At 40.6% G+C, this 11,968-nt stretch overlaps 1 protein-coding gene across 1 annotated transcript in view; it reads left to right on the top strand.

Moving 5' to 3' along the window:
- The window catches only part of klf4 (Kruppel-like factor 4), an 8,080-nt gene extending 997 nt beyond the window's left edge, over positions 1 to 7,083 (top strand). The window contains exons 2-5 of the mRNA XM_036588585.1: positions 1 to 73; positions 1,014 to 1,725; positions 3,020 to 3,184; positions 6,433 to 7,083. The exon at positions 1 to 73 is cut by the window's left edge and continues 15 nt beyond it. Of these exons, the coding sequence (XP_036444478.1) occupies positions 1 to 73; positions 1,014 to 1,725; positions 3,020 to 3,184; positions 6,433 to 6,608 (1,126 nt within the window). The 3' untranslated portion in view covers positions 6,609 to 7,083. The remainder of the gene's footprint in view (positions 74 to 1,013; positions 1,726 to 3,019; positions 3,185 to 6,432) is intronic.
- Positions 7,084 to 11,968: the final 4,885 nt, after the last annotated feature.

Raw genomic sequence — 11,968 nt, 5'->3', positions numbered from 1 at the left:
TGTAGAGAGAGTGGCTCTGGGCGGTGCGCTCCTGCCCTCCATATCCACCTTCAGCAGCGGCGGCGCACACACAGTGAGTACACACACACACACACACACACACACACACACAAACACACACACACACAGACTGATACACACACACACTCTTAACAGGCCACATTCAGGCAACTCAGAGTCACCGAACACAGAGCAGCGATGTCACCTCGATGGCGTAACAGCACGCCCGGCTGACCGGTGACCTGTGGACAGATCTGGACTGGACACAGAGACACAAGCTCTTCATCTTTAAAACTACACTTATTATTATTACTATACTACTGTTACTCAGTTACTAGTATGAATTATTCACAAACCAGTATGAATTTTCAGTATCTACTATAAATTGATCAGTACCTGCTGTAACATATTCAGTAACCACTATAAATTATACAGTATCTCCTACAAATTATGCAACTAATATGAATTATTCAGGAACAATAACTATTAATAACTCATTATCTACTATTAATTTCATAGAATCTACTACAAATTTTACCGCGACCCAGAAGGATAAGCGGTTTAGATGATGTATGTATGTACTACAAATTTTTAAGTATCTACCACAACTTATTCAGTAACTACTATGAATTATACAGCATCCACTATGAATTATTCAGTATCTAATATGAATTATTCAGTATCTACTATGAATTATTCAGTATCTACTATGAATTATTCAGTATCTAATATGATTTATTCAGTATCTACTATGAATTATTCAGTATCTAATATGATTTATTCGGTATCTACTATGAATTATTCAGTATCTACTATGAATTATTCAGTATCTACTATGAATTATTCAGTATCTAATATGATTTATTCGGTATCTACTATGAATTATTCAGTATCTACTCTGAATTATTCAGTATCTACTTTCAAAGCATTAAAAATGTGAGCTTGCTCAGGTTGGTGATCTCTTTCTTTGTCTCTCTTTCTTCCTCTTTCTCTCTCTCTCGTTTTGGACTAAGAGATGGAAGGAAGAGATGTCCCATCTGAAGCACCCGTGCCTCCCGTCCGGCGGCTCTGACCACAACCCTCTGCTTACCATGACCAAAAAAGAGCCGGAGGAGCTGGACCTGCTGGACTACGACTTCATCCTGTCCAACAGCATTCTCCAACAGCAGCAGCAGCAGCAGCAGCAGCAAAGCCACGCTCCCCAGCACCAGCCAGACGAGGACACAGGCATGGTCAGCCATGCTCCGCCCACTTCCCCCGGACCTTACTCGGCCTACCAAGGGGAGGCGCTGTACCCCATTCCGGACCTGAGCGATGTGTCCCCGTCCGGCGGCTTCGTGGCTGAGCTGATGCGGCCCGAGCTGGACCCGGCTTACCTGCAGCCGCCCACCAGCCTCCATGGCAAGTTCGTGGTCAAAACCACCATGCACATGGACTACAGCCAGGGGGCGACAGTGAGCAAAGCTGCCGCCTCTTCCTCGGACCCTTCCGTGCTGTTTGCGTGCCACAGGATAAAGCAGGAATGCCCCAGCAAGTGCGCCGTCAGCCGGGCCATGGACCCTTGCGGCTTTGGCCACGCCCCCTCTTCCTCGTCCTCTTCCCTCTCCAGCCCGGACGAGCACCACGCCCCATCTCAGGCGCTGGGACACCCGCTGGGGTTCCACCCCACCCAGGGGTACTCGGCGTTCCACGCGCAACCCCCTGCACCGTCCATGCAGTATCAAGGTAGGTCAGATCTGAACATGCTTACTCATCTTTTCAGCCTGAGAATTCACGATTGCGGCAAAATCATGTAATTTCATATTAACTCATTAATATTCATATCTGAAATGCTAATTTGCATTTCACACATGTTCTCAGAGCTCTAGAAAGTGAGTTTTTATCAATTCATTTATTATTAATTTCAGTGTTTTGGGACCATTATGTTCAACAAAATGGCAGAAAACCCAAATGTAGCTGTGAATATAAGTACAACTATTACATACAATTAAACTAATACAGTTAGACACCATACAAAATTCCATCATTCAGACCAGTCAGAACAGGCTTTGTGGCTTTTTTCCTCAAACTAAATGTATTTGCTGGACCTAAAGGTGATAAACGTGATCATGTAAAAAGATGCCTTTTGAAATAAAAGATATTGTATATAGAGTTTCAAAAAGCTGTTTACACAGTAAAGGCAAGAAAAATGTCCTTTTCTTTAGTTCTGACTCTCTGAAACAAGTGTAGAAGCTGTACACCTTCAATCTGTACTATACTTTTGTTTATAAGCAAATTATTTTATATATAGATATTTTATATTTTACATATTATAAATTGAATGTGATGACAAGTTAACACTGTTTTGCAAAAAAAGAAACACATACTTTGTGTTTTTTGAGGGGAAAATGTTCAGATGTGATGTCTGTTTAGTATGTAACTCAAAAAACGGACTATATGATTAATATATCACTGACATCTGAACAAAAACCTCGTATCTCATTTTTCACTTTTTACTATAATGTGAAAAAGCCTGTTGCTCTTTACATTGTGTGTAAATTTCATGATGAATGGACCAAAAGAAACGACCCAAAATGACTTGGAAAGACGTCTGGTTCCATTGACTTACATTAAAAGTAAAACATTTTTCTTTCTCCTGTTAAATTCTCATTTTGGAGGTTTTGTTCCGACAGCACTGATATGTATCATATATGGAATTTATTATGTAATTGTGCATCATATAACACATGAACACAACAGTGACCTGGTTGCCTTAAAATGTTGAATTCACTGAACTTCAAACATGTTAAGAGCACGTAAAACAGATTATTGTTCTGTTAACTGACTATTAGAAGTTTAATGAACCCAAATTTCAAGGCCGCCAGGTTACTGACCATTAAAGTTAACACCGGATTATTTTCCACAGTGTGAACGCTACACATTAAGAACCGGCTACGCTAAATAGAGACCATGATTTATCTGGAACGGTCCGCCACAGTGTCGGGTCACACTGACCCTCACCTCTCCCTCTCGTCCACAGAGATGATGCCACCGGCCGAGTGCCTCCCGGAGGAGCCCAAACCCAAGCGGGGCCGGCGCTCGTGGCCGAGGAAGCGGATCGCCACACATACCTGCGACTATGCGGGCTGCGGAAAGACGTACACCAAGAGCTCACACCTGAAGGCGCATCACAGGACACACACAGGTCAGTGCAGTGACCTCACCGCCGGCCACAGCGGCCTTTTACACTGTGTTTGATTTTTTTTAATCGTTTGAATCAATATTTTTAAGAATAAATTACCAGTTTTGTTGAAAATGATTCTGTTATGATGTGGTAATTCTGTACACTCTGAAAAGATGGTTCTTTAAGGGTTCTTTAGTAATGACTAAACAGTAAAGGGTTCTTCAGATTAATGGAGAATGTGCTGAAGATGGTTCTGTATAAAACCTTTTCAAAAAGGGTTCTAGCACCCAAAAAGGAGCTTCTGTTGTGACAATGTCAAGCTTGCAACAATAGAAGAACCCTTTTTGGTGCTATATAGAACCCTTTACAAGAAGGTGCTGTATATGGTTCTGTACAGAACTCCCATCATTCTCCCATCATGATACAAAGAACCAGTTAATCATGCAAAGTATTCTTAGAGTGTTCATATAGAACCATATGTGTTCTATATAGAACCATTTTCAAGAATCTTTGAAAAACCAAAATTTTTAAGAGTCAAGCTTGGAACAATACAAGAACCTTTTTGGTGCTATATAGAACCCTTTTCAAAAAGGTTCAGCACATTCTCCGTCACGATACAAAGAACCAGTTAATCATGTAAAGATCTTTGAGAGTTCATGGTTCTATATAGAACCATTTTCTTTACTAAAGAACCCTTGAAGAACCATCTTTATTGAAAGTGCACTGCTGAACTGAGCCTGAGGTGACCAACTGAGAGAAAGAGAAAGAAAGAAGAGATAGAGAAAGAAAAAGAGAAAAGAGAGAAAGAAAAGAGAAAGAAAAAGAGAAGAAAGAAAGAGAAAGAAAAGACAGAGAGAGAGAAAGAAAAAGACAAAGAGAGAGAGAAAGAAAAGAGAAAGAAAAAGAGACAGAGAGAGAGAGAGAAAAGAGAAAAAGAGACAGAGAGAGAGAAAGAAAAAGAAAAGAGTGAAATAAAAAGAAAAGAAAGAGAAATGAAAAAAGAGACGGGAAAAAAGGAGAGAGAGAGGTACAGAAAGAGAGAGACAGAGAGAGAGAGAGAGAGAGAGACGGGGGGGTGTTATAGCTGCAGTGTAAACAGGCTGATGATCCTCGTCAGACACCAACAACACAAACACGGTCGTTTACTTGCTGACCGCTGGGCGATCACCACGGCGATATGAGAGTGAGATATTAAATATATGATATAAAAACAGTAATTCTCCTCTTAATTTTGTTTTACTTTGAATTTTAGCAAAATGTGCTAAAACAAACATGACACGTCTTAAAACGCAGGCGACTGAAATGAGTAATCCCGATTAATCGCATCATTTGTGCGGTTAATCGTGATTAATCGCCTTTATTCACTCAAATTTGACAATAAAAAAGTCCGCTTACATTTAAAAGCTCCGCATTTGGTCGAAGCTACATGAGCAGAGAAAACAGCCTTCGTCAGGACGAACATCGTCGCTGTCCACAGTAAAGCAGGTCTCTCCAAAACGGTCACTTTACAGGAGAGAACCAAAACATTACTTAGTTTTAAGTAATTTTATTCTGAAATTACAGAAAAGCTGCAACACATTAGACCCGAAAACACACAGAACCGGATTTGAAATGTTGAACGTAGCAGATTCAGGTTTTCAGCATCAAACAAAAACACTGTGAGGCAAAAATGGTCCTCAAAGAACGTGTTATATATGGTTCTATATAGCACCAACAAGGGTTCTTCTGTTGTTATGATATCAAGCTTGTACACTTTTCAAAATGATGATTCTTTAAGGGTTCTTTAGTAAAGGAAATGGGTTCTTTGCATCATGAAAGGATTCTTCAGATTAGTGGAGAACGTGCTGTAGATGGTTCTGTATAGCACCAAAAAGGTTCTGCTATTGTAACAAGCTTGACATTGTAACAATAGAAGAACCTTTTTGGGTGCTGTATAGAACCCTTTTCAAAAAGGGTTTCTATATAGAACCATCTACAGCACATCCTCTGTTAATCTGGGTCTTTGGGTTTTTTAATGGTTGTACATAGAACCTTTTTCTTTACTAAAGAACCCTTGAAGAACCATCTTTTTAAGGAGTGGATGCAATAGCAGAGGTGCTATACAGAACCATATACAACACATTCTCTATCAGTCTGAAGAACCATTTCACCATGCAAAGAACCGTTTACTCATGCAGATGGTTCTTTGAGTGTTCAGAGCTCTATATAGAAACACTGTCTTTACTAAAGAACCCTTGAAGAACCATCTTTTTAAGAGTGTATGCAATAGCAGAGCCCTTTTCGGTGCTATAAAGAACCATATACAACACATTCTCCATCAATCTGAAGAACCATTTCACCATTAAGCGTGGTTCTTTGAGTGTTCATGGCTCTATACACTCTTAACAAGATGGTCCTTCAAGGGTTCTATAGTAAATACAGTGGTTCTATATAGCACTGTGGACACTCAAATAAGCATCTGAAATGGTTCTTCAGATTGATGGAGAATGTGTTGTATAGGGTTCTATACAGCAACAAAAAGGGTTCTGCTATTGTTACGAGCTTGACATTGTAGCCATAGCAGAACCCTTTTTGGTGCTATATCGAACCGTTTTCAAAAAGGCTCTACACAGAACCATATACAGCACATTCTCCATCAATCTGAAGAACCTTTTCACCATTTAATCATGCAAAAAGAATTGGGTTTATAGAAGAACCTATGAAGAACCTTCTTGTGTACACTTTTTAAAAGGTGGTTCTATAGTAAAGACAGTGGTTCTATATAGCACAGTGGACACTCAAAGAACCATCTGAAATGGTTCTTCAGATTGATGGAGAATGTGTTGTATATGGTTCTATATAGCACCAAAAAGGGTTCTGCTATTGTTACAAGCTTGACATTGTATATAACAGAGCCCTTTTCAAAAAGGTTCCACATAGAACCATATACAGCACATTAATTCTCCATCAATCTGAAGATCCATTTCACCATTTTATCATGCAAATGCTTCTCTGAGCGTTCACAGCTCTATATATCTGTCTCTATACTGCTCTGTATACTGTCTTTACTGAAGAACCCTCAGAGAACCTTCTTTTTAAGAGTGTATGCAATAGCAAAACCCTTTTCAGTGCTATATAGAATCAGTCTGAAGAACCATTTCACCATCTAAGCAACAGGTTCTTTGAGTGTTCATAGCTCTATATAGAAACACTGTCTTTAGAACCCTCAAGGAACCTTTCTTTTTGAGAGCGTAGGCTAAAGCGCTGACGGTTCCGTGTGTGTGTTCTAGGCGAGAAGCCGTATCACTGTGACTGGGAAGGCTGTGCCTGGAAGTTCGCCCGCTCTGACGAGCTCACGCGCCACTACAGGAAACACACGGGCCACCGTCCCTTCCAGTGCCAGAAGTGTGACCGGGCCTTCTCCCGCTCAGACCACCTCGCCCTGCACATGAAGCGCCACCTATAGCCTGTGGCCAGAACGGACCGCAAACCAGAACGGACCGTTTATATTCCGAAACCACACGTTGCCTTCGGACGGAAAAGTCAATGAAAAAAAACAAAAGCTCCACAACAGGCCGTGTCATTAACGGCAGACGGCGGCCCCCAGGGGCCAAAAACGTATTTTTAAGTCTTTTTTAAAGTCATTTATTATCTGTCGTCCTTGTCCTTGTTATTAAATGACGACGCAGAGAGAGCGTCTGCGTCCGACTGATCTGGGAGAGTTACTGGAAAAGCGCTCGGAAAAAAAAAGAGGAGCCAAGAAACACAATCAGACTGGAAATCTATCAATATCAGGGATATCTATATATATGGGATCGTCTGTAAGCTGAACAAACACGAGGCCTTTGACTAAGCACACCTTCCGTTCGCCACAGTAGAAGAAAAAAAAACACTGTTCGAATCCGTTTTTTGTTTTTTTTCTGGAATCGCTCTCCATTTCAGGTACCGAAGTTCTACAGCGTGTTACAGGATGGTGCTCCGTATATCCAGGTGTTTATTTGTACTTTTTATTTTTATTTTATTACCTAAAGGTGCCAAAGAAGACACCAGATGGAAACAGAGTCTGGGAAGTTTCTTGGGAACCTGTATTTTTATTTTGTTTTTTAAATCAGGGGATAACGCTCAGCTTCTCCTTGGTGATGGCAATCCTATCTGCACTGTGGCTGTTAGGTGCAATAATTTTGATATATGGAATAAGACACTCATATTTTTGTATGAAACCAAAAAAAAAAAAACAAAACAAAAATAAGTCTGAACAAAGGTTTTTTTTTTTGTTTATAGTCAAAATAATGTAATATAATCTTAAGTTTTGTATATTTGTAAATATTTTTTCCATTTTTTTGTATTTTATGTATGAACGCAATACTGTATAAACAAATAAAGAAAATGTATTTCCAGTAAGCTTTAATTATGTGTTATTTTGATGCCATTTTCAGAATGTTTTCATTAATATAAAACTTATTTCGCTTCAGACGAATGGATAAAATTATTCTAATGTGCTTGCAATAAGCTAATAATCAGTGGGACATTAAAAAGCTTAAATATTCAGATTTCATCAAATTCTAAAAGTGGTGATCAAATCTTAAGGCAGATATCTACACGATCTATGTGCTGAGAAATACATCGAATAAATAATTATAGTATGTTTTTTATCAGTCATTATCTTTATTAACAAGTAATCACAAATTTGCCTGCTTCAAACTTCAGACTGTGTCCATCAGATTGCTGTTATTTTGACATGCTTGTTCCGTTGCATGTCTACTCTTTTATTAGCTAATTTGTCAAACAAAGGTAAATGAATTTCTCCAATTTCTCAAAATGTCCTCTTAAATAATTACTTAAGATATAAACATCTTCATTCAGAGTGGTTTGGTGTGAAACGCTCCGTTCTAGATAAACTTACCGAGTCAGAACTGTTCACAGTGGTGGTGATAGGAACCAGACGTCCACCTCTAAAAGCTCCCTCACAGAAAGTTCCTACATGAAATGGTTATGAATTCACTGCCTGATGACTGAGACACTGTTTTATGATAGTTTAGAGAACTTAAACTCCATTCATGGTGGAGGGATACATGCAGGGCGCTGTGAGGCCAAATAGTCCCCAAAGAAAACTTATTATTTCAGATTTTCCACTATTTTCCATCATCAACATTCCATATAAACTCAGAAGACTCGTGTAGGTTCACTGGTGGTTCTGGATAGTAAATAAAATGTCTATATTTGTGTTGTAGTCATGGCGACCCCTGGTTCCTATCACCACCACTGTAAAGACACCTGAACCCTTTCACACCAAACCTCTCTGAATCTCTCTGATAACATCTCACACACTGAGGTACGCAGACATTCTTGAAAAACTGGTTCAATTCCTCACTTTTTAGCCAAGAAATGTATTTCATATGTGGACACTGGTGGGTTAAACTCTAGAAAAGGAGGATAAACACATTTAAACCACGTCAAAGGCTAAAAGCAGCGTCACACAATGAGGCCCTGCAGATAATGAGACGCCGCTTGAGGCGATGTGAGCGCTTCCGCTTAAAAAAAAGGACAAAAAAATACAAAAAGGTTTGAAAATGCACTTCTAAAGTGTCCTGTTGCCATGGCGCCTCTCTTTCACCCGTCAGGCTGAAAAACCGAGAAGGTAAGGGTGTCCCTTTGGCCGCCGTCCAGCTGTGACACCGAATCTCCGCACTAGGCCTCGGCTTAACTTCAGCTCAGCGGCCTCCATTCAGAGCCAGGAGTGATCGGCTTGTGCACGGGTTTGTTTTCTCGGCCGGTGATGATGCCAAACGGGTCTCGTTAACAGTCATTTGAGGGTTTTGTCTTCTTCAAAGCCCCCCCGGCATTTGATTAGCAACACCCTTCAGCCTAGTTTTCAATGGACCACGAAACAGAGCCAGAAGGTTAGCTATGCTAATGTACTTCAGCCTGTTTATAGGTAACAGTGAGTCACACAGTGTCAGAAACCACAGAATCAAGACTATTAGAGACACTGAATCTCCACAGGGTCTGAGGGAACTGCTAGCACCACGCTAACTGGCATTCTAATAAGCTTCCATTATCTGTTAGCAACATTAGCTTCAATGCTGAACTGAAAGAAGCAAAATTTCAAACGTCTTCACTAACTGACTATGATTTTTGGGGTATGAGGTGAAAACTGAGGAAAATTTGATTAGCAAACTAAATTATTGCACAACACAAATGAATATAGTTCCTGTTACACGTTTACAGGTTTACTTTCAGTGCTTGGTGGCATTTTATGAGACTTTATTAGAGCGTCCAGTCGCTGAAGAGATCATCTCACCAGCTTCACGTGTGTTACAGAGCAGAGAAACAGCTGAAATACATTAGATTCGATTACATAGAAGCACAGATGACTGACAGCTGGATCCTTTATTAGCTTTTCACACTTGAAAATGCTAAAGTATGTAGCATGAGAGGAGATTTCAATGCTTTGTGCTCTGTAATCTGTTCAATGCTCTAGAGACATAACAGAAAATCTGACACTCGTTATGAAAGTCCTTCACTTTTCTCACCATCCTGATTGTCCTCTGTTGACGCGTAACTCCATTCAACCAGCTCTAGCGGTCAAACTGAACGGCTAGTTTGAAATAGCATACAGTCGCACAGAAACGTTTACCATAAAACAAGTTTAAATGAAATGTTCTGTTGATTTTCTACATGTAAAGTTAACATCTCTCTATAGAGAACAGGCCTAAATATGCTAATTTTAGTGCACAATTTATGTACTTTGACATTATATACATACACACATATATGTATACATATATACACAATTTTAGATATGTAGTGACCACTATGAGGCTCTGATTTTAAAGAGCAAAAATGTGAATAACTACCAACGTCTCCCCGCTTACAGCCGTCTACTTTGGCGGAGTGTGGTTAAAAATGCGGTCAACAGTGCCACCTGCAGGACACCATCTGTACTACAAAGCAGCTCAACAGATCAGGCATGTCAAATTGGGGACCTTCCAGGCTGAAGCGCTGCAGAGATCAGCGTTTACCCTCATCTAACGCTCTGAATTCAGTTCATAGAATTTTAACATGAATGATGTTTGTAATGTCTCATTCTAAAGCACTGAAAATGACCGCAGTATGAAAGGCGCTGTGTAAATAAACTAGCCTTCATTTCATTACTTTATTCACAGAGTATACAGTACACTCAGAAATAAAGGTACTAAACTGTCACTGAGGTGGAACCCTCAAGGCTCCATCTCAGTACCTTCAGTCAGGGAACATAACTGAACCATAATCCACTGAAATGATATGTTCTAAGCTGTACTGACTCCACACACCCCGTCTCGCCTCCAGGCTTTTATTTTACTGTTCTGTTTAAAACATTCGGTTATGAAAAGGTACAAATACGAACTTTTCACCTGGAAAAACTTATTTAAGGTTCACAATCAGACCTTAAACCACTGTTGGAGCTTTGAGGGAACATTTACACTGTTTGTACGTTGACAAATGGAAAACGTACCAGCACAGTACCTTTATTTCTGACAGTGTAGAGGCCTGATTGGCTCCGATCGGAGGAGAGGGTCATGACTTTGGGCCTTTTTGTTTGTTTTGATGTGAAAAAGTGACATATCTTCTTCTTACAGAACAGAATGTGGGTGTAGAATCTGCTTTCCACGTGGTTCAGTTGTGTCCAGTGGTTTCAAAGAGCCACGAGTCAGAAAAGATTCATACAGAATTACAGCATGATTTTGGCTTCACTTTTCATCCTAACAGGCTGCCATACGCTGCACAGTCAGCTGTCAATCTGTTGTGAAAGGCTGGTTCTAATGTATTAATATCAATGCAATCCAAACTCACTGTCATATACACTCTAAATGCAAAATACAGGGAGGTCCTGGGAGGTCTGGGATCCTCTAATTAACCTCTTGGACCCCCTGAATGTCTCAAAATCAAAATTCTGGGGGTCCCTGAATATATTTTTATTAGGTTATGCTGGGAAAAACAGACACTCAAATCCAGACTCAGTGAAGCTGACTGTTTATCTGCTTCTCCCACAATCAGCTTCTGTCTCTGGTGTTCTAAACTAACTAGAGCTGCAGCACTGCTCTGCCTCAGGGTGGCGCTGTAGCAGACTGGTTCACCCAGTTGGTCCTTCGTAGCTTAATTATGCTCGGAATATCTCTGAAAAACTTCACAATGAGCTGCAGCAGATCTGTAAATCTGAAAACTCGCCCAGTTTCCCAAGAGTTTGGAGTGAAGAGTGACTGTTCCTCATTTCTCACACTGAAGACAGAAGAGGAGACGAGGAAGATCTCAGTTACTGTGAGGAAGAGCGCAGAACCGCACTAGAACAGAGACTCTACAGAAGAGGAGACGAGGAAGATCTCAGTTACTGTGAGGAAGAGCGCAGAACCGCACTAGAACAGAGACTCTACAGAAGAGGAGACGAGGAAGATCTCAGTTACTGTGAGGAAGAGCGCAGAACCGCACTAGAACACAGACTTCAGCAGCCAGACAACCTAGGACCCCATTGCTTATCCAGGCATTCACACAGCTCCAGAAAAAAAAAAGCATCGCCCAATAAAACGTCGTCTATGATCCTAAGGTCTCCATTTCCAATGTCAAGCGTGGGCCTGACACTGGAAACAGTGGAACTGCGTTCTCTGGAGTGATGGAGCTCCATCCAACACCTTTGGGATGAGTTGGAGTGATCCAGAACTGACCATCCAACATCAGTGCCTGACCTCACTAATGCTCAATCAAATCCTCATAGCTATGTTCCAGCATCTAAAGCCTTCCTAAAAGAGTAGAGTCTGTTACTGCAGCACAGACGCACTATTAATGGATTTT

Source organism: Colossoma macropomum, unplaced genomic scaffold (assembly GCF_904425465.1).
Source record: "Colossoma macropomum unplaced genomic scaffold, Colossoma_macropomum, whole genome shotgun sequence".
Classification (NCBI taxonomy): domain Eukaryota; kingdom Metazoa; phylum Chordata; class Actinopteri; order Characiformes; family Serrasalmidae; genus Colossoma; species Colossoma macropomum.
This window is presented reverse-complemented; position numbering and strand designations above follow the sequence as displayed.